Below are 22,549 nucleotides of genomic sequence, written 5' to 3'. Positions count from 1 at the left end.
GCACATAAGGGGATAGAGGACACATAAAGTGACACATGGAGGACACGAAACGGAGAAGAACACGGGGACACCAGATGACACATAAGGGACATTAGAGACAGGAGTACACATAAAGGACACCATTTGCTGGAGAACATGTTCGAGACTCTCCTGGAACATGAACGCACCAGTTTTAGTATGCTGTTGCAGCACAAGCCACAGGCTGCCAGAATGCTAATGTACTGACCCCCATTATTCTGTGGGCAAAGCTGCAACTCCCATCAGCACCTGCGCCGCTTTGTGATCCAAAGCGGAGTCTCATATAAAAAACAGGCAGTGTGTCAAAATTGAGTGACTCTTTGCATCACCCGACACTGTCATTATAGACCGCTTTGGCATGCTCCGTGCAGGTTATGACACCGCTACACTGCTTCTCTGCATGCAGAAATTCTGAGTGGGACTAATTGGTCCCGTGAAAGCATCGCATTGCCCTAGCGACATTGAGGCACAGCACCCCAGGGATGTGGTTGCAGTGTACCAGGGCACCGCGGCACCCAGTTTGAGAACCTGTTCTAATCCATGAGAACTTACTGTGTATTCCTACCTTTGAGGCTATGACATATGATACTGTGTTGTTACTGATATCAGTGCAGTTGCAAATATAACACTAGACCTTGGTTCTGCATAGACATGTATTGTCAACAGTTAGTTTCAAAATCTCCTGTCCGTCATAACTTTTATAACAAACCACTGCTTTATGCTATACAAGTTTTTTCTTTTCTTTTAACGTCAGAAATCTAAATACAAAATAAATACTTGAACTGAAAAAAAGTCAGTAAAATGATTAGGTTGGCAGTACCATGAATATTAAAATTTTCCGTTGGCTGCATCATTGAAGATTTATCTAACTATAACAACGAAAACCTATATGTCCTGGTTCCCAGTTCTTATGACTCAACTAGCCAGCTTCTGTAAGAGGTCTGTGAAGCTGTTGGCACAGGTACATAGAACAGATACACTGGCTGCCATAGCTTTGAGTGCAGCAGGAGATGGGTACAGTGCAGCAGCTTCCTTCGTTGCAAGCACAACTTCCTTCAGAGCTTGGCACAGGGCTCCTCCTTCCCCTGCAAGTTTAGCTTGTAGCTGAGTGCAGCTGAGCAGCCGGCCAAGAGTGTCACCAATAAACACCAGCTTGTGTGCAGCAATCACCAGCTGTTTTCCATGTCCTACAAAAACACGTGGTGGTTGTGACGTTGCACTTCCCAGGAAAGTACCCACACAGGCCTGAAGAGTTTGTAGGTGCCCATGACTCTGAGATGCGTAAAAGCGCAGCAGGTGGTGGTCCTCTTCTGATGGCTCGGGACATAGATCAACCTGAAATGCACAATGGTCCAGGGTGAGTGTGCTGATGAATATACTTTTTTTTTTCAACTTTCACAAAAGACAAACTTTTAATACAGCGCATTGCATTCAGACATTCCACTGCATACAGTATACTGTACACATACTTAAAAAAAGTTGCCCAAATACATTATTTGACAGTTTCTGAATAAAATGGTTTGTCAAGATATGGCAGTAATCCTAGTTTGTAATAACTCATTTGTACAGGTAGTCCTTGGTTAATGAACAAGACAAGGACTGTAGGTTCATTCTTAACCTGAATCTGTCCATAAGTTGAACCACTCTGCCATCTCTGTCCCGTGTACTTTCTCTATACCCCCCGTGCCTCCAGTGTCCCCGTGTCACCTCTGTTCTACTTTGGCTTCAGTGTCCCCTTCTGTTACCATGCTAGGTCACTTTTTTCCTCATGTGCCCTTAGTGTACAGCAGCAAAATGTAATTTTACTGGTTAAAAACGTTTCACTTGTTCCTATAGAATCAAATTTTTACAGCCGTTAGTATCAGCGGGTCTTTCGTGAATCGGGTGTTTGTAAGTTGGGGACTGCCTGTATTTACTTCACCAGCAGAAACTGTGTGACATGTCTAATTAATTGTCACTGCATTAGCTGAAAACTCTCCCCATTGGGCAGTAAATTTATGCTGTTGCAGCACAAGCCCCAGGCTGCCAGAATGCTAATGTATTGACCCCAATTATTCTGTGGGCAAAGCTGCAACTCCCATCAGCACCTGGGAAGTGGCCATAGACCATAGTCCCCGGTCATGTGACATCTGTGATTGTTTTAATCAAAGGGAACACTTGTATTGTGAAACATATTTTTCCTAGGCATATAAATTTACGGCAGCTAAATCTACAGAGGGCAGGAGGAAGCAAGTTAAAAGGCAGCGGACAACCACATATGACTATGAAAATGGAGCACTGTGCAGCATATTGTTTCTATACACTGTTTATAATCACATATCAACCTGATTGCTGTCAGAATTTCTCTTAAATTCTTAGTCAGGCTTTTTACAAAACATGAGGTTTCTGAGGGAAAAAACAAACTCCTAGAAAAGAAAAATCCCACCATAGCCTAGAAACTGCCCTGGTTGTCTGGTTCACACTGCAAGTGCCTTTTCTAAGGCCACATACAGACATCAGACCATAGTCTTTGGAAAATGAAAGATCACAGACCAATCTTACCACCCTTCCTGTAGTATAAGAGCCATACTCTACACAGTCTTTTCTATGGAGCTGAACTCCACATCAGGAAAAAATCTTTGCAAGATGCTGCACACACAGATTCTGTACAGACACAAAAGATCAGTATCTGCAAAAGATCTGTCCCTGCCAAAAATCCATTCCTGCAAATTGCAATGATAGTCTATGAGATCTGCAGATCATCATACACACATGATTTAACTGACATTCATCTGCAGATCTGCAGATCTGAAAATCCATCCTGGTGGATCTGATCTGCAGATGAATGTCAGTTAAAACATGTGTGTATGATGATCTGCAGATCTCATAGACTATCATTGCAATTTGCAGGAATGGATTTTTGGCAGGAACAGATCTTTTGCAGATACTGATCTTGTGTCTGTACAGCATCTGTGTGTGCAGCATCTTGCAAAGATTTTTTCCTGATGTGGAGTTCAGCTCCATAGAAAAGACTGTGTAGAGTATGGCTCTTATACTACAGGAAGGGTGGTAAGATTGGTCTGTGATCTTTCATTTTCCAAAGATTATGGTCTGATGTCTGTATGTGGCCTTAGCACTTGTGGTTTTAAAAGCTCTTGCCAATGTAATGTTATGCGTGTGTCTTACTTGAGCAATGTGATTTTATAAAAATCCCCCATAGCATTGCATCAAGAGCCACTAGCGCTTAAACGTGTGAACCAGCACTGAGAAGACGGCTTACAGTATACTGTTTTTATACCACTTGTGCCCTCTGGTGGTTAAAGTTTTTTTCTATCACTGTCACAACACAAGTTTGGATATTTTTTTCCACTAAATATTTCCATAGCTCAGTAAAATAAAGATAGTGCACTATATTAAGACAGGCAGTGGCAGTAAGAAAGCGTAACTTAAAGATTTATCCATGAAAATGCACATTTACAGATAAGTAGGGTTCTGCACCAAAAAACAATAGCATTTTCCTTGGGAGGGGGGGGGGGGGGGGAGTTTTCCCCAGCAAGGTTTGTAAAGGGGCACTGGCACATATGTACAGTATTTTCATTTCACTGTGTTGTACTACAATGGACATATACAACGAATCTATGCTTTTGCATAAACCCATTCACATATACAGTTCTGCCCATAATTATTCATACCCCTGGCAAATTTTGACTTAGGGTGCGTTTCCACTTGTGCGGCGCAATATGCTCGCAGAAAACGCGTCAACGAATCCGCATATGGTTGCGGATTCGTTGACGTTTTCATGCGGATTTTCACGCGGAATCGTTCGTGATTTTAACAAATTTTAACCATGTCAATGCCGGCAAGCATTGACATGGGTTTTTAAACGAAATCGCAAGCGGAAACGCCGGGAAAACCGCAAGACTCAAGTGCTTGCGGTTTTCCTATTTAGTTACATGACCGACGATTCGCGTGCAGGTGTGCGGCGCCATCCACTTGTATTGGTTGAGCGAATCTGCATGCAGGAAACGCATGCAGATTCGCTCTAGTGTAAACGTACCCTTAAAGTTACTTTTATTTAACCAGCAAGTAATTTTTTGACGGGAAATGACATAGGTGTCTCCCAAAAGATGATAAAGATGATAAAACGATGTACAAGAGGCATTATTGTGGGGAAAAAAAATTTCTCAGCTTTTATTTACATTTGAGCAAAAAGTGTCCAGTCCAAAATTATTCATACCTTTCTCAATAATCAATAGAAAAGCCTTTATTGGCTATTACAACAATAAACCACTTCCTATAATTGCAGACCAGCTTTTTGCGTGTCTCCACAGGTATTTTTGCCCATTCATCTTTAGCAATGAGCTCCAAATCTTTCAGGTTGGAGGGTCTTCTTGCCTGATCTTTAGCTCTCTCCACAGATTCTGGTCAGGACTCTGGCTGGGCCACTCCAAAATTTTAAGGTAACCATACACTGGTCGATTTGCCATCAGATCCGACCAACAGATACATCCCTCTCTGATCGAATCTGATCAGAGAGGGATCGTATGGCAGCCTTTACTGCAAAAAGATTGTGAATCGATTTCAGCATGAAACCGATCACAATCTGTGAAGCTGCCGCCGCCCCCTTCCCCCCATACATTACCTGCTCCGGCCGGCGCGTGTCCCTGCTGTCACCACTGTCTTTTTCTCCGCGCTGGGCTCCGAGTCCGGCTGGCTTCACTGAACTTCCTGTCCGGGGGAAGTTTAAACAGGACAGGGCGCTCTACTGTTTAAACTTCCTGCCGGGACAGGAAGTTCAGTGAAGCTGGAGGAGCCAAGCACAGAGAAGGGACAGCGAAGACCAGGGGAAACGCGCCGGCCGGAGCAGGTAATGTATTGCCGCTAGCGTTGGTTGTCGGACATTCAAACGCCGCTATCGACGCACTCCCCACCCGCCGACAATCGAGCAAAATCTTCTGCACGGACAAATCGACGGGAACAATTGATTTTGGATGGAAATCGATCGTTCTGTCAGCGTTTGCGCAATGATTTCACAGCAGATTCGATCACAGTGATCGAATCTGCTGTATATCGTCGGGAAAATAGTTAGGTGTATGGGCCTCTTTAATGTTGTTGTCTGCTAACTATTTCTTCACCACTATTGCTGTGTGTTTTGGGTCATTGTCATGCTGAAATTGCTGAAAGTGCCCAAGGTCAAGTTTCTCTGCAGACTGCCTGATGTTGTTGAGAATCCTCATGTATTGCTCTTTTTTCAGGGTGCTGTTTACTGGGATTAGGTTCCCTGGTTCATTGGCTGAAAACACCCCCAAAGCATTAGATTCCCACCACCATGTTTGACAGTGGGGATAGTGTTCTTTGGGTTGAAAGAGAACCCGAGGTGGCATTGTATTACGTTAGTGGGGCACAGAGGCTGGTTGGTCACACTAACACCAGCCTCTGTTGCCCCATCGTGTGTCTCAAAGACCCCCCTGCTCGCCGCTATACTCCCCGCAGTGCTGGCGACACGCAGCGTGTCGCCAGCACAATGTTTACTCTAGCGCTGTCTGTCAGCGCCGCTCCCCCGCCTCCTCCGCATCGCCGCTACCCGCCCTCGTCCCTTCCCTCCAATCAGCGGGAGGGAAGGGACGAGGGCGGGTAGCAGCGATGTGGAGGAGGCGGCGGAGCGGCGCTGACAGATAGCGCTAGAGTAAACATTGTGCTGGCGACACGCTGCGTGTCGCCAGCACTGCGGGGGTATAGCGGCGAGCAGGGGGGTCTTTGAGACACACGATGGGGCAACAGAGGCTGGTGTTAGTGTGACCAACCAGCCTCTGTGCCCCACTAACGTAATACAATGCCACCTCGGGTTCTCTTGAAGGCTTCTCCTTTTTTACGCCAAATGAAGGAAACATCATTGTGACCAAACAATTCAATTTTTGTTTCATCTAACCATAACACGGAAGACCAGAAGTCTTCTTTGTCCAGATAAGCATCTGCAAAGGCCAAGCGAACTTTTGTGTGCCTTATCTTGAGAAGTGGCATCCTCCTTGGTCTGCATCTGTGGAACCCAGCAGGGTGCAGTGTCCGTTGGATTGTCTGCCTTAAGATATTGCCACCAGCAGAGCCCAGATTCACCAGGATGGCCTTGGATTCTTTTTCACCTCTCTCACTATCCTCCCGGCCAGCACAGGTGTCACTTTTGGCTTCCGACCACATCCTCTGAGATTTTCCACAGTACGGAATTTTTTAATAATACTTTGCACTGTAGACTCTGGAACTTGAAAACATTTAGCAATAACCTTGTAGACCTTTCCTGACTTGTGAGCATGGTGGTGTTGAAGTTGGACGTCAGAATCGGATCATCAAAAAGATCCGGATCTTTGAATCGAATCTTTGAATCATTTTACTAGGGAAGCGGGTGCAGCAGAGTGAGAGGTGCATGGAGAATGAAGGCACATTGAGGGTGCTAATTAGGAAGGGAGAGATGCAGCAGGAAGATTGTGCTTGTGCACAGAAGCTGCAGTTCCTGTTTCTTCCAGACATCCACTGTGAACCGAATCCTTCGTTGTGATGATCCGGATGTTTCGACTCAAAAAAAAGATCCGGATCAAAGATCAGAATCGTTCATGATCTGGACAACACTACAGTGCAGTGAATATTAATTGGCCATGTGGCTAGGAACAATAGCGGACTCTCCCCTTACTGAGCATGTGCAAACAGTCTAACGCAGCTAAAACCACATATAACGCACAGCATGCTGCACTTTCTTTGAACGTGCAGTGTTACACTGTAACGCAACGTGGGCACTGTGAACAACCCATTGATTTTTCATTACTGTGAGTTGGGCTGCGTTACGGCCTGTTACACATCTAACAACGCGTGCAGGAGCCGTTCTCCTGCACACGTTTTACTAGCCTGTGGCAATCATCGGCAACCTGCGGTGCAACGCTGAGTAGCGGCGATAGTATCAATTAACCCAATGGGAAAACGCCGATTCCCGACGATAAAATGCGCCGGGATGCGTCGTACCGCAACGCATCGAAACGCAGCGTCGGGTGTGAAAGGTAAAATTAAAGTTTTTGGACTTTCGTTTTACCTTGGTTAACGCAAAGTATAGACTTTGCGTTAAAACGCTGAAAAAGGGCTCCGGTGTGCGCCTGTAACGTCCCACTGTGAAAGCAGCCTAAGTCAAAATTTGCCAGGGGTATGAATAATTATGGGCAGCACTGTATGTCTGTTGCAAACGGTGTCTGCTGCACTGTAATGCAATGCTGTACATTCTTTCACACAGCGGAAGCACTTCAGTTTCCTCCAACATCCCCCAAAAAACATACAGACAAGTTAATTGGCTTCCCTCTAAATTGGCCCTAGACTACAATGGACACAAATCTATGGTAGGGATAAGATTGCATGCCCTTCTGGCGGGCAGTTAAGAAACAGGACTATAAACTGTAAAAAGTGCTGCAGAATATGTCAGCACTATACTGTATATATAATCTATCATAATAATAAAGTAATTCACACACTCCCAGCAGATATAAACTTTAAGGGAACCTGAAGTAAGAGAGGAAGCTGACATATTTTTAAAAAATACCAGTTGCCTGCCCGTGTGAACCACCCCAAAATTAAAGACATTTATCTATGTATTTATAGGAGTTTTCAGATCTTATCATATACAGCATATGGAACTCATGCAGGTGGAATGGACTAACTTTTTAAAGGAGAATTTGAAGGAGTTCCATTGCACTGGGCATTGAAGAAGAACTCATAACTTATACCTATTCATTTTTTTCTCTCTCAAAAGTCACTCTTCTGCTGCTGCTCAGGACTATCTGCTTGTCTCTGTTAACACAGCAGGAGCAATACAAAGTCCTTCTGAATGTGCACATACACTCAGGCCACGACACAAAAGCTTTTCAGTTGCAGAAAAATCCATCTGAATGAGCGTTCAAAGATTATAAGCAAGAGAAAAGGGTGTTCAGAAATCCATTGCATCTGTCAGTCATGTCATATAAAAAGATATTTAAAACGACCCCCCAAGACGGGGGCTGCGCGATAGCTCCCATCTCCACGAGGGCATCCATCTTGCACCTGTCAATGCCGCAAAGCCGCTATTTTAAGTGCTTGCGAGTCCAGCGCACCCCAGGCCGCTAGTACATTTCTAGAGATGTAGCGTTTACAACTGTTGGAGCAAATATCTAGTCTTTAACCACTTCTCTACCACAGGGTTTTTCACCTAAAAACCACAGCAATTTTCACATTTAAGGGAGGCAAGGGTTAATGGGCTTAATGGGGGTATAATTTATTTAAAAAAAACCTCACTGATGCTGATAATGCTGTGCTAGTTATCTGAGATCCTCTCACGAGTGATCTCAGTAACTGTAACAGCATAGAGACTGATGCAATGTTTACACACATTCTGCATGAATGAGCACTGTCATTGGCTTTGTGAACACATGTTCACATCAGCCAATCACGGACCAGCGGGTGCCCGACGCGTATGCACATCCGCATGCACGCGGACGCGCACAGCAGCAAAATAAACAGGAGTTGCCTATCTACGCCCCTGTGACTCAGGTGAAGTTTAAAGGGGCGTAGATAAGCGTGGCAGAGGTTGTTAAGTGGTTAAAGGAAATGCCTTGGCACAAAATAAACATATCCCGCAATAGATTTTACAAAGTAAATACTATACCTGGGATTTTCGCTGCTCTAGTGTGCCGTTTTTTGTGTATTTTTACTGAAACCCCATGCAAAATACAGTTCATCAGAAAAGCTTATTATTTAGTGTGCTGTGTGCAAAATAAAATCACCATTTCTAAAAACCTCTTATGACTAACAAATATAGATTAAAAAAAAAACGTTTTTCAATGTACCCTTACATTAGCAGTTCCTCCCATCTCATCACTGCTCTCTGTGATGCTGCAAATATACAGAACAAGAAAGCAGAGCCAGAAGGGGGCAGGCTTGGGCTTGAAAAGACATCAAAGACTCAGCTATAATGATTCCTGAGCAAAGCCAGACTGAATGCTCAGTAGGGGATTTTATCTGCTCAAGCAGGCTGAGCAGTGAAGGATGAAACAGAGAGCATGGTAGGTGTTTTCTCTAATGTTCCCACTGATATACATGGTAAAATACTTGAGGGTGCTTCGTCTCTGGTTCACTTTAAAAGACCACTGAAAATCTTAAAATATATGTAAGCATATACAGATAAAAAGTACATTTCTTCCAGAGTAATATAAGCCAGATAATAATTTGCTTAGACATTTCTTTCCTCCCCACCCACATCACGCTGATAAAGACTAACCTTTCCTGATCAATGATAGTTTGATCAAACAAACACTGATTCAAATTATTATCAGATTGGACGTTTTCATCTAATCTAGGTATCCATCAGAATACAGACTACAGACAGGTTCGGGAAAACATGCTTGCTGTTGATCACTTTTACATGACAAAATGTTTTTAACAAGAATAAATTACTTAACCTTCCACACAATGGGTAACACCATGTATGCTATTGTGTTTAATCTTAAAGGGAACTTGAGGTGAGAGGGATATGGAGGCTGCCATATTTATTTCCTTTTAAACAATACCAGTTACCTTGCAGTCCTCCTGATCCTGTGTCTCTAATACCTTTAGCCAAAGACCCTGAACAAGTATGCAGCAGATCAGGTATTCTGACTTAGCTGATTCAGGTTTTACTGGATTAGCCATATGCTTGTTCCAGGGTTTTGACTCAAGACACTACTTATGCCAGAAGACCAACAGGGCTGCTAGGCAACTGGCATTGTTTACAAGGAAATAAATATGGCAGCCTCCATATCCCTCTCACCTCAGGTTCCCTTTTAAAGGACTCTTGGTACCACTTACAAAGTAAAAGACAAACACTTAGGCCGTGTTTCCACTAGCGAAGTGATGCGAGTGTGGCTACGCCGCCACATCGCTTCCGCCGCCGACCGCATCACTTCCGCATCTCAGATGCGGAAGTATATTGAGGAGATGGGACTCGGCTGCGGGTGGATGCGGCCGTGCCAAAATCTGCAGCATGCTGCAGATTATCGGACCGATCCGCGCCGCACACCATGCACGCAGTGGAAACTGTTCCACTGGCGTGCATGTGTTTCAGGCACCTAGTGGAAACGAGCCCTTATATAGCGCTTTTCTCCTGGTAGACTCATCAAGCGCCAGAGCTGCAGCCATTAGGACGCGCTCTATAGGCAGTAGCAGTGTTAGGGAGACTTGCCTAAGGTCTCCTGCTGAATAGGTGCTGGCTTACTGAACAGGCAGAGACGAGATTCGAACCCTGGTCTCCTGTGTCAGAGGCAGAGCCCTTAACTATTACACTATCCAGCCACAAAGTGCACAGTGAGGAAAATGAACATCATGGCCACACTCACCTTTTTCTCCTGTGAATGACGCTGATCTACATCTGTTTGTTTATCTTTGGGTTTTTGTATTGTCTGAGCAGTGACTGTACCCTGAGAAGGAAGATACGGGTCAGTTGTAGACATTTTTCTTACTGGGCAGCTGTAATAATGAAACTATGAAATATATCTTAGAACTAGAGATAAGGAGAGATTGCAGACAAAATAATCCCATCATAGATTTCCTGGATAATATACTGCCCAACAAGTGCACAGTTCAGCCTGCCGTGTGAAAGGGTCCTTAGTGACAAAAAATGTCTAATGTACTCCAAATATCCTTCGGAAACTGTTAGCAGTATATTAATGCATAATCTCAATAATGATAAAACGTATTACATAACAAAGTAAAGTTTATCAAGTAATTTCTTACCTGTAGATGAACGTAGTGATTGTCTCCACACTGAATCCTCTCATATTCGCTGTGAGCATCCTCACCAGGATCACTAGGTGTTCTATGCAAGATAGGTGGCGGTGGCAAAGGTCGATCCTGAATGCTGCCTTTGCGGTGTGTAGCAGGAGAGGCTGTGGGTAGAGCAGGAAGTGGACGGCGGGAAAGGCTTTCACTAGAAGAGAGTCGTGGTCGTGGGAAAAGAAGGCCAGCATTGGCAGTTACCAAGGCTACAATACATCCACTCTGCTCTTGAACTGAGTTAGTCACTGATACCTCAGTACCACTTTCTTGTAGTACCCGTAAAGCAAGCTCCAGATTTTCTAAATGTCCTGAGAGTTGTCGGTGCAATGAAGGATCTGAGGCTTGGCATGAGTGCAGCAGAACAACTTGTGCCAAGCCCATAAAGTCTTTAAGGGCTTCCACTACCTGAGTTTGGCAATCTAGGGTTCTCAGTCCTGACCCTTCCTGTGTCTTATTAACCGATGCTTTTTGGAGTTCCTGGTGTAAAATTCTCAATGACTCCACTGTGGAAAATCCTTCACTACGAGGATCCCTTGACAGAAGAGGTGGTAGACCAGACTCCCGACTTCCTCCAGAATCTGCAGAACGAGCACTTCCAGTACTAGAAACTGAGAGACGGTGGGTTTGAGGTGGCTCAAGAGTTTCTGGTACATTGCCACAACTCAAGATGTCTTCTGGAGCTTCATAGAGATTCTGGAGTCCAGACACCCGTTTTAAGTTTGAAGGCATAGAGTAGATACCTTCATCTTCATCATCCGATAGAGGCACATTCTGAAAAGTTGGTGGAACATCATAAATATCTTCTGGAATCTCTTCAGCTGGTGGGGCATGTTTTATACGCAACACAGGACTGTCATATGTTTCAGAAATAGGCTGTATATCTCTTATTAACGATGATGGCTTATCATAAACCTATAAAATAAAGACAATGCAGTGAGAAGAAATCCATTTAGACACATAAAAGAACTATGTATATGATCACTGTAAATGTGTCTATTAATGATATAATTCCCCTGACGATCAATCGGTCGATTCAATCGCAATGATTGATTGGAAATAATTGTTTTTCGGCCTACTAACGGAAGGAAAACTGCCATCCAATCCTATTATATTGATGGAAGTGATCTGGAAAAATGGGAGCATAGTCAGGAGCATTTTGCGCATGCACAACTTGCTAAAACTGTAAGTGCGCAGGTGCAGAATTTGCCTTTCCACAGAAGCACGATTTGGGCCTGCACAACCGGGATCACGCATGCGCAGTGGAGTGCGCCTGGAGAATTTACCGGAGCTGACTGCAGGACAACAGAGAGGCCTGGGAGGACGAAAATCGGATCGATACCATTAATTTGATCAAATTAGTTTGAAGTTTCCCTTCCATTAGTGGGCCCGAACAATTGTTTTTAATCGATTATGCTTGAATCGGACAATCAATTGTCAGGAGAATTGTATCATTAAAGTGGACCTGAACTCTTGCACAGGACGCAAGGAAAACATAATAGAAATGCACCCTGTATGTATTTAAAGAGTTTAGCCTGTCTAATTCCCTCTCATTAGTTGTAATTTGATCCCTCCCTGGTATCACATGATGACCTATGGCAGATAAGCCCATTTGTAAGCACAGGCTGTAAACAATATGTCTGCTTTCATGAAGCAAGTGTAAACTGTGCAGATTTATTTTAGGATATGTATCAGCTGTAACAAAGAAATGTTTTTTGTTTAAAGGTTATTATGCTGTTGTGTATAGTTTAGAGCAGAGAGGAGTTCTGAGTTCAGGTCCACTTTAATGGACATGTTAAGGAGTTTAGATACTTTAACCTCCCTGGCGGTAAGCCCGACCTACGCTTGGGCTAGCTGCTGGAGAGGATCACATGACCCCTGGAGGATTTTTTTTAATAAAATTTGATTTATATGCTTAAAGAGGAACTCCAGTGAAAATAATGCAATAAAAAAGTGCTTCATTTTTACAATAATTATGTATAAATGATTTAGTCAGTGTTTGCCCATTGTAAAATCTTTTAAATCCCGGATTTACATTCTGACATTTATTACATGGTGACATTTTTACTGTTGGCAGGTGATGTAGCTGCTGCATGCTTTTTTGGCAGTTGGGAACAGCTGGAAACAGCTATTTCCCACAATGCAGCAAGGTTCACAGACAGGAAACTGCCAGGAGTACGTACTCAAGAGTTTCTTGTGGGAGGGGTTTCGCCACAATATCAGTCATACAGAGCCCCCTGATGGTCTGTTTGTGAAAAGGAATAGATTTCTCATGTAAAAGGGGGTATCCACTACTGATTGGGATAAAGTTCAATTCTTGGTCGGAGTTTCTCTTTAAGCTAGCACTTAGCTAGCTAACCATGCCCCCCAAGTCCCTCCGCTCTCCCCCTATCACCACCGTTATACGTACCCCCCCCAGGGATCCCGCGATGGCGCAGCCTTCCAATCAGCTCCAAGCTTTGCTATGGGGAGTATCGGGACTGCGCATGACGTCAAACACCATGTCCGATCGTCGCCATGGTGATGACTGAAGCTAAATGGTGAAGCTGCGACTCTCACGAGATCCCGGACGGGTAAATATTGCCGGCAGCAATCGGGGGGATCAGAGCAGTGCCAGGGGACAAGGGGGACATAGTTAGCTAGCAAAGTGCTAGCTTAAAGTGGTCTAACACCCAGCATTTCAACTTTGCTTTAAAAGATTGCTTACAGCTTATAAACTATTATGCCAGATTTTTTTTTAGCAGAAATTCACTGAATGGATTAAACATGACATTTTAGTGCTGCATTTAGCTAGAAATGCTCCTCGTGCTTGCTTGTTTAGTTACAAATGTATCTATCTACAATGTAACAAACAAACACTGCTCTGAGAGAACAAAGAGGGCTTCCCAGGCAGGCTTTTCAAAGGTCTATTTGTATATCAAATAAAGATACATTTGTAACTACAGATAAGAACTGATGCGGATTCCTAGTTAAATCCAACACTAAAATGTCATGTTTAACCCATTCAGTGAATTTCTGCTTAAAAAAAAATCTGGCATAATAGTTTGTAAGCTGTAAGCAATCTTTTAAAGCAAAGTTGTAATGCTGGGTGTTAATCCGCTTTAAGCATTTAAATCAAATTTTTTTTTTTTTTAAATCCTCCCACGGATGCAGCCTCTGAAACTGCGTACCGCCAGGTAGTTTAAGTATTCAGAATGTATAAACCTAGTATTAGTTTGTCCTCACCTCCTGAAGGCAGGGCTGAGATGCCTCAATCTGCCGTGGACTGTTGTAGATTTCATCAGGGGGTGAAGAGATGCAAAGACGTGCAATGGATGGAACTTGATACACCTGCAAAGGAGGCAGAGGTCAGACTGGTACATTAAATACATTAAATACAACAGGCTTATTATCTGCCAGTGTTTAAGGGAATTACTGGTACATTCACATTGTGAGTAATGAAATGGAGAAGCAGCATGTCATAGAAGTGTAAATCCCAAAATTTTGCACTGCTGCTGTTAAACCATTCTCTACAACGGGTGGCCACACTTTTTCGGTTCGCGAGCTACTTTGAAATTTGCTGCGACCAAGAGATCTACCAGTACAGGTAGCTAAGTATAGGTGCCCAGTATAGGTAGCGAAGTATAGGTGCCCAGTATAGATAGCTAAGTATAAGTGCCCAGTATAATTAGCCAAGTATACTGTAGGTGCCCAGTATAGATAGCTAAGTATAGGTGCCCAGTACATGTAGCTAAGTATAGGTGCCCAGTGCATGTAGCTAAGTATAGGTGCTCAGTGCAGGTAACAAATATAGGTGCCCAGTATAGATAGCTAATTATAGGAGCTTAAAGTGAATAGGAACCAAATTTTTTTTAAAAAATTAAGCAAATACTTACCTAAGGAGAGGGAAGGCTATAGAGCCTTCCGTCTCCTCTCGGTGCTCTCTATCCTGTGCTAGCTCCCCCCCCCCCCCCCCCCGGTTTTAATCCCCCGCCGAAAGGGTATTTGGAAGTCTTCGGGAGCCGTGGTAAAGCAGTAGTCGAATACTGCTACCGGGCGAGCCAGCACTGGAACGAGGGGACCGGGAGAGGAGCCGGAAGGCTCTATAGGACCCAGAGCCTTCCCTCTCCTTGGGTAAGTATCTGTCTCATTTTTTAAATGTGGTTTCCATTCTCTTTAATATAGGTGCCCAGTACATGTAGCTAAGTATAGGTGCCCAATGCATGTAGCAAATATAGGTGCCCAGTATAGATAGCTAATTATAGGTGCTTAATATAGGTGCCCAGTACATATAGCTAAGTATAGGTGCCCAGTGCATGTAGCTAAGTATAGGTGCCCAGTGCATGTAGCTAAGTATAGGTGCCCAGTGCATGTAGCAAATATAGGTGCTCAGTATAGATAGCTAATTATAGGTGCTTAATATAGGTGCCCAGTACATGTAGCAAGTGTTGGCGCCCAGTACATATAGCTAAGTATAGGTGCCCAGGCCGTACAGATAGCTAAATATGGGTGCCCAATAAATACAGTAATATCTTACCTCCCTCCAGTTCCAGCGTTGGTGTCTGCAACCCGGTCTCCTCTCCTTCAGCCGCGGCTCCTTCTACACGGAGGGCGGACGAGACAGCGGCCGTTCGTTCCGGCGGGTATAAAATGTGGCTGCATCCCATCGGATTCTGCTGCCGCTGCTCGCGGCCAATCAGGGAAGGGATGGGGAAGCGAGATGCGTGGCTGAATGGAGAGGCCCTCCCCTTTAGCCGCGCATCTCCCCTCCCCATCCCTTCCCTGATTAGCCGCGATTAGCGGCAGCAAAATCTGATGGGATGAGGCCAAACAGCTGTGATCTACACCCGGCTGCCAAGTTTGATGGGACAGTGAAAGACAACTTCAGATAAGATTTTAGTACAGGGAAAATGGTCATTACCTCTGCTCTGTTTCATAGTTTAAATACAGAGTGAAGTTTATAAACTGCAAATATTAGAGATTGATGCAATGTAATAAAAAAAAAAAAAAAAGCTATAGAACTAAAAATAAACATGAGAATATTTTCTTTGCTACTAATCTTCTATTTCTTAGCTGTACTACACATACAATTCATTATATCATACTTTTTTTCACTTCAGTGTCACTTTATCTGCATGTCATTTACATTCCCATGCACACAAATGTTACAGCAAGAGAGAAACAGTATACGGTAAGACCCCCAGTATTTGGCACAGGTGGGGATTGCCCAATGTGTGCCTGACTTCTCAAGCAACCAGCCCTAAGATAACAATAACCATGCCCCTTGCAGATCTGTGTGCAGCAGAAATGACTTACCGAACCTTCTACACTTCCTACAGCTCCCAGCGGCTTTCCTGTATCTTTTGTGTATGGCTCCCAAAGCGTGCATATGACCCGATCCAAGACCCATACATGAACGCAAGAAAAGCTGGAAGCTGCAGGAAGTGTAGAAGAGGGAGCTCAGAGGTTCGGTGAGTCGCTTCTGCTGCGCACCGATCTGCAAAAAGCTTAAGATGGACCATCATTCTCCCCCTCAGGCATGCTAGTTGGTTGAGACTGCTGGATGCCTGAAGTTCCAGATAACCTGGGTTTTACTGTAGTTATTTTGCTTTTGGTTTATGCCTCACCTCTGCCTGTTGTTCCTCTTTGGAATCTTTCCCATTTTCTTCAGCACTTTTTAAGTCCGAGGTTACTATGATGGATCCGAGGAGGCGGGGTGCTTGGTACTCGTTTTCCTGCGCCTCTGCCTCTGGGAGAAGTTGCAATCGATTTCCTGGAGCAATGCCTTGTTTTCCCCGAAGAGAACAACGCCACCACCCGCCAAGCGCTGGAGCATCTCTTTCCAGAACCAACATTACGTCACCTCGGCGAAAACTAAGTTCTTCAGGGCTCTCAGCTGCATTATCATACAAAGCCTGGGCCAGCTGCGCCTGCAGACACACATAAAGAGACAAAACACAGATTCACTTCTAACAATTGTTTAATGGTTGTGTATGGAGACTGAGCTCTTTCTGTCCATATGGCGAGGAACAACCCCAGTGCATTACACCCTCCACCACTATCCAAGGTGACATCATTTCACAAGCATTTGCTAGGCCATCCCTATCAGAACAAATAAGCCATACAGCAACAGACAGCAATCACAACTTCTCTGGAGCTTGTAGAACCAGTCATATAAGCTGTAGCTGACAACTAAATGTAAAAAATGTTTTTGCTTGTTTTCCTGCAAAGTATTACACAATTAATGTCGTGTTCATAAGAACCAGCCTGAATAAACAAGTCTGCCTGTGAGATTAGTACAAGCATTTCTTTCTCTTTTTTTTTTATTGCTTACAGGAAGTCTACAGTCTTTATTCATGATTCTAATCTGTACTAAACGTTTTTCTTTTTTAAACACAGTAAATACGACATTTTTAAGAATATTTCATGAATACTATTTTTGGCCCTAATGTCTGGTACACAATGAGATTTTCTGGCAGATTTACTGCCAGATCGATTATTTCCAACATGTCCAATCTGATTTCTGATCGATTTTCCATTCACTTCTATGGAAAATCAATTGGAAAAGCGATCGGAAATCAGATCAGACATGTTGGAAATATTTGATCTAGCAGTAAATGTGCCTGAAAATCTCATGTGTACCAGGCATTAGAGAAAACAGGACAGAGGACAAAGGAACAGTCGTAATGTAATTGGTTAACAGGGCTGAGAAATGTAATTTTAAATGGCAATGTTAGTGGCATGACTATGTACACTATGTAAAGCACTGTGGAAGATGTTAGTGCTATATACTCTATATACTCACAACATTTATTATTTTAATTTATAAAGTGACAACATATTCCATGGTGCTGTATTATAATAATGTGAATTTAGAGAATGATTCCGCTTTGTAATGGAACAGAGAAGAAATCTGTCCATACTGTCCAACCTCAGCCTGTCATACAAAGGCCTTTTTTTATTTACTGAAACACTGCCACGTTGCTAATCAATAACATCAGGCCGACACTTTATTTAGTGGAAGCATGATCAGGAGTACATTTCTCTTGATGGGGCAGCTGATCATTCTGAACAGCATTGAGCAATGTGATGAAGTACTGCTGGGCATCAGTCTCTAGTCCTGAGAGCACATGATAATGTGCCTGATCGTGACATTATTGGCCCGTGAACTGCTACCGGAAGCCAAATGCAGATACAGGTAGTCCCCGACTTACGAACGACCCGCCGAAACGAACGGCATGGATTCTGTGTTTCCATGGGAACAAGTAAAAAAACATTTTTTTTAATTGGACTTCGTTTTTGAGAAAACTGATTTTAAAAAATTCAAAGAAAAAATGGCTTTTACACTTGTATAAGCAGGCACAGATGGCAGAAGTGACACAGAGGGGGACACAGGAGGCACAGAGAAGGTACAGGGGACAGAGATAGCACAATGTTCTGACTTAAGAACAGATTCAGGTTGAGAACAAACCTATCTCGTTCATAACTGGAGACTACCTGTACACAGCTTTTTCCGGACAAGTCAATCATTTGTGATCATTTTGGGTGACAGAATGGAGTCAGGCAGAGCAAAATAAGACAAGCAAAGCAAGCAGGTGAAAATATGCCGCATGATCAACTGCTGGTCACTCTCATTAAGTCAGGTGCTGAAGACAGGAGATGCCAGTACAGACAACAAAGACAGCCTAAATTATAATAAATGATTGTTTCAGCCATCTCATGTGTATATGTACCTGTACAACTACTTTGGATAATAGTATCATCTGACTTAAAAGAGAAACTGTGACCAAGAATTGAACATCCCAATCAGTAGCTAATACCCCCTTTCCCATGAGAAATCTATTCCTTTTCACAATTGGATCATCAGTATGGCTGATATTGTGGTGAAACCCCTCTCACATGAAACTGTGAGGACCATAGTCCTGGAAGTTTCCGGTCTATGAACCTCATATCATTGTGGCAAATAGCTGTTTAAAGCTGTTTCCAACTTCCAATAAAGCAAGTGCAGCTACTTATAGTGACATCACATGCCAGCAGTAAAAATGTCACCATGTGATAAATGTCAAAATGTAAATCAGGGAGAGGAAAGCTTTTACAATGAGCAAACACTGACTAAATCATTTATACATAATTATTGTAAAAATGAAGCACTTTTCTGTATTACATTATTTTCAATGGAGTTCCTCTTTAAAGAGACACTGAAGCGAAAAAAAAACTATGATATTATGTGTAGTACCGCTAAGAAATAAAACATTAAGATGAGATACATCAGTCTAATTGTTTCCAGTACAGGAAGAGTTAAGAAACTCCAGTTGTTATCTCTATGCAAAAAAGTCATTATCTCTACGACTTTCAAAAGTCATGGAGAGGGCTGTTTTCTGACTCTTATTATCTCAACTGTTAGTTAACTATTTACTTTTCCTCTGGCAGAGGAGAGTTCATTAGTTCACAGACTGCTCTGAAAGAATCATTTTGAATGCTGAGTGTTGTGTAATCTGCACATAATATAGAATGATGCAATGTTAGAAAAAACACTATATACCTGAAAATAAAAGTATGAGAATATTTTCTTTGCTGCTAATCTTCTTGTAATTATTCATAGAATACAACCAATTCATTATATCATATATTTTTTTTTCGCTTCAGTGTCTCTTTAAAGGAAACCTGAAGCGAGAGGTATACAGAGGCTGCCATATTTGTTTCCTTTTAAACAATACCAATTTCTGGGCAATCCTCCATCAGTAGTGTCTGAATCACACACCTGAAACAAGCAGGCAGCTAATCTTGTCAGCTTTTTGTCAGAGACCTCTGATCTGCATGCTTGTTCAGGGTCTGTGGTTAAAAGTATTAGAGGCAGAGGATCAGCAGGGCAGCCAGGCAACTGCCATTGCTTGAAAGGAAATAAATATGGCAGCCTCCATATCCCTCTCACTTCAAGTTCCCTTTAACTCCAATCTGATTAGTGAGCCACATATAATATGAAGGCTAGGCTTTGCAAACTCTTATATACAGTAGTTGAGAGGAAAGGGGGTCTCCTACTGTCAACTACAGTAAGTAGCTAATAGCCAAAAAGATTCAACAGTTAGCTGTACAGTCAATCAGCCAAAAAATTATCGTTTTGGGTGACGAAACTATGAATATAGCCTATAAAAGCTGCCTCTAGGTAGAGAACTATTGGTGTGCCTTTTTATGAGATCATCAGCAGATTAGCATGGGTGCTGCCTATCTTACGAATGTATTTGTACAACAAAGTTATAAGCAGAAACACAAGAAATAACAAAATATAAGTTAGAAAACCTAAAAATATTTCAGAAATTGAACCTGACTGAAAAACAATATCTGCAGTGTTGGTGACCGAGCTTATCCCAAAAGACACTTGGCAGTTTAGGAAGCATCATGCAGACAACAGGGATATGTGAGGGAGTAGGCTGGTGTTGTACTTTGTTCTCTGGTTGAACTCGATGGACGTATGTCTTTTTTCAACCAAAATAACTATGTAACAATCAGCTGAGTGACAATGACCTTAGGGATTTCCCAGGTCCCCTATCTCAGCAGTGTGGCTACTCACATACACACTACTGAGTGACAATGACCTCACGGATTTCCCAGGTCCCCTATCTCAGCAGTGTGGCTACTCACATACACACTACTGAGTGACAATGACCTTAGGGATTTCCCAGGTCCCCTATCTCAGCAGTGTGGCTACTCACATACACACTACTGAGTGACAATGACCTCACGGATTTCCCAGGTCCCCTATCTCAGCAGTGTGGCTACTCACATACACACTACTGAGTGACAATGACCTTAGGGATTTCCCAGGTCCCCTATCTCAGCAGTGTGGCTACTCACATACACACTACTGAGTGACAATGACCTCACGGATTTCCCAGGTCCCCTATCTCAGCAGTGTGGCTACTCACATACACACTACTGAGTGACAATGACCTTAGGGATTTCCCAGGTCCCCTATCTCAGCAGTGTGGCTACTCACATACACACTACTGAGTGACAATGACCTCACGGATTTCCCAGGTCCCCTATCTCAGCAGTGTGGCTACTCACATACACACTACTGAGTGACAATGACCTTAGGGATTTCCCAGGTCCCCTATCTCAGCAGTGTGGCTACTCACATACACACTACTGAGTGACAATGACCTCACGGATTTCCCAGGTCCCCTATCTCAGCAGTGTGGCTACTCACATACACACTACTGAGTGACAATGACCTTAGGGATTTCCCAGGTCCCCTATCTCAGCAGTGTGGCTACTCACATACACACTACTGAGTGACAATGACCTCACGGATTTCCCAGGTCCCCTATCTCAGCAGTGTGGCTACTCACATACACACTACTGAGTGACAATGACCTTAGGGATTTCCCAGGTCCCCTATCTCAGCAGTGTGGCTACTCACATACACACTACTGAGTGACAATGACCTCACGGATTTCCCAGGTCCCCTATCTCAGCAGTGTGGCTACTCACATACACACTACTGAGTGACAATGACCTTAGGGATTTCCCAGGTCCCCTATCTCAGCAGTGTGGCTACTCACATACACACTACTGAGTGACAATGACCTCACGGATTTCCCAGGTCCCCTATCTCAGCAGTGTGGCTACTCACATACACACTACTGAGTGACAATGACCTTAGGGATTTCCCAGGTCCCCTATCTCAGCAGTGTGGCTACTCACATACACACTACTGAGTGACAATGACCTCATGGATTTCCCAGGTCCCCTATCTCAGCAGTGTGGCTACTCACATACACACTACTGAGTGACAATGACCTCATGGATTTCCCAGGTCCCCTATCTCAGCAGTGTGGCTACTCACATACACACTACTGAGTGACAATGACCTTAGGGATTTCCCAGGTCCCCTATCTCAGCAGTGTGGCTACTCACATACACACTACTGAGTGACAATGACCTCATGGATTTCCCAGGTCCCCTATCTCAGCAGTGTGGCTAGCTACTACTGTCACAACAGATAGTCCGTAATGATATAATACAATGAGTACAAATTCAATAATGCAGCCACAAAATCACAAGCTAATGGGAAATCCACGAATTATAGGTGTAAACGACAACACAGAGATAAAGCAGAACCAATGCAAGCCCGGCTCAGCCCTACTTCCAGCAGGAAAGCTTTTCACTAGCAATGCCTGTGAACATGTCCTACCTACAACTAGTATGCAATGCATTCTGCACTGGCAGATCAGACGCACACAGCTTTGCATTGGTAACACACACCTCACTTCGGAATACATGCATACACCTTGGTGCTGAGTATAGCAGAGCAGAGATTCCTGCAGGTCACAAACAATAAGTACTTCAGAATGCAGATACTAAATGTGAAAAGAAGCTTCGGTCCTCAGATATCAACTCCTCAACACGCAGCATGAGAGACCTCCACACAAGGCTAGGGAAGAACAGCTGTACATCAAAGACTGCTGTTATTCCTCTATTCATTCAGCAACCATTTCAATATTCCTTTCTTACGATAAATGCAATAGCTATTTCATGAAATCCTCCTCCTCACCCTGCCGTGATTCTCGCCCATTATGCAGAAGGCGTCTGTCTCTTTAAGAGAGCAGAACATGTGGCGGTGACATCATCCCTGATACAGAATAAAGAGAAAGGAAGCACTGTGCCCAAGTCAGTGCCCAGAATTAACCGGCTGAAGGGCTACAGCGACAGGCGACTCCTAGATTCTGAAAATGAGATAGACAGCTGAGATTCTTGTTTT

The 22,549-nt window shown here is 43.5% G+C and overlaps 1 protein-coding gene across 3 annotated transcripts in view; it reads right to left on the bottom strand.

The window, feature by feature from the left end:
• Nucleotides 1-657: 657 nt before the first annotated feature.
• Nucleotides 658-22,549, bottom strand: part of EFS (embryonal Fyn-associated substrate) — a 33,832-nt gene continuing 11,940 nt past the window's right edge. Inside the window, exons 3-7 of one of the 3 annotated variants that reach the window (XM_068271554.1) lie at nucleotides 16,416-16,730; nucleotides 14,035-14,139; nucleotides 10,771-11,724; nucleotides 10,374-10,454; nucleotides 658-1,353 (exon numbers count right to left, since the gene is read on the bottom strand). In XM_068271554.1, coding sequence (XP_068127655.1) covers nucleotides 934-1,353; nucleotides 10,374-10,454; nucleotides 10,771-11,724; nucleotides 14,035-14,139; nucleotides 16,416-16,730 — 1,875 coding nt within the window. In that variant the 3' untranslated portion in view covers nucleotides 658-933. The remainder of the gene's footprint in view (nucleotides 1,354-10,373; nucleotides 10,455-10,770; nucleotides 11,725-14,034; nucleotides 14,140-16,415; nucleotides 16,731-22,549) is intronic. The other 2 variants (XM_068271555.1, XM_068271556.1) reach the window with 2 other exon arrangements.

This window comes from Hyperolius riggenbachi, chromosome 1, assembly GCF_040937935.1.
Source record: "Hyperolius riggenbachi isolate aHypRig1 chromosome 1, aHypRig1.pri, whole genome shotgun sequence".
NCBI lineage: Eukaryota > Metazoa > Chordata > Amphibia > Anura > Hyperoliidae > Hyperolius > Hyperolius riggenbachi.
Note: the sequence above shows the minus strand (reverse complement) of the source record. Positions and strands in the feature narration are given on the sequence as shown.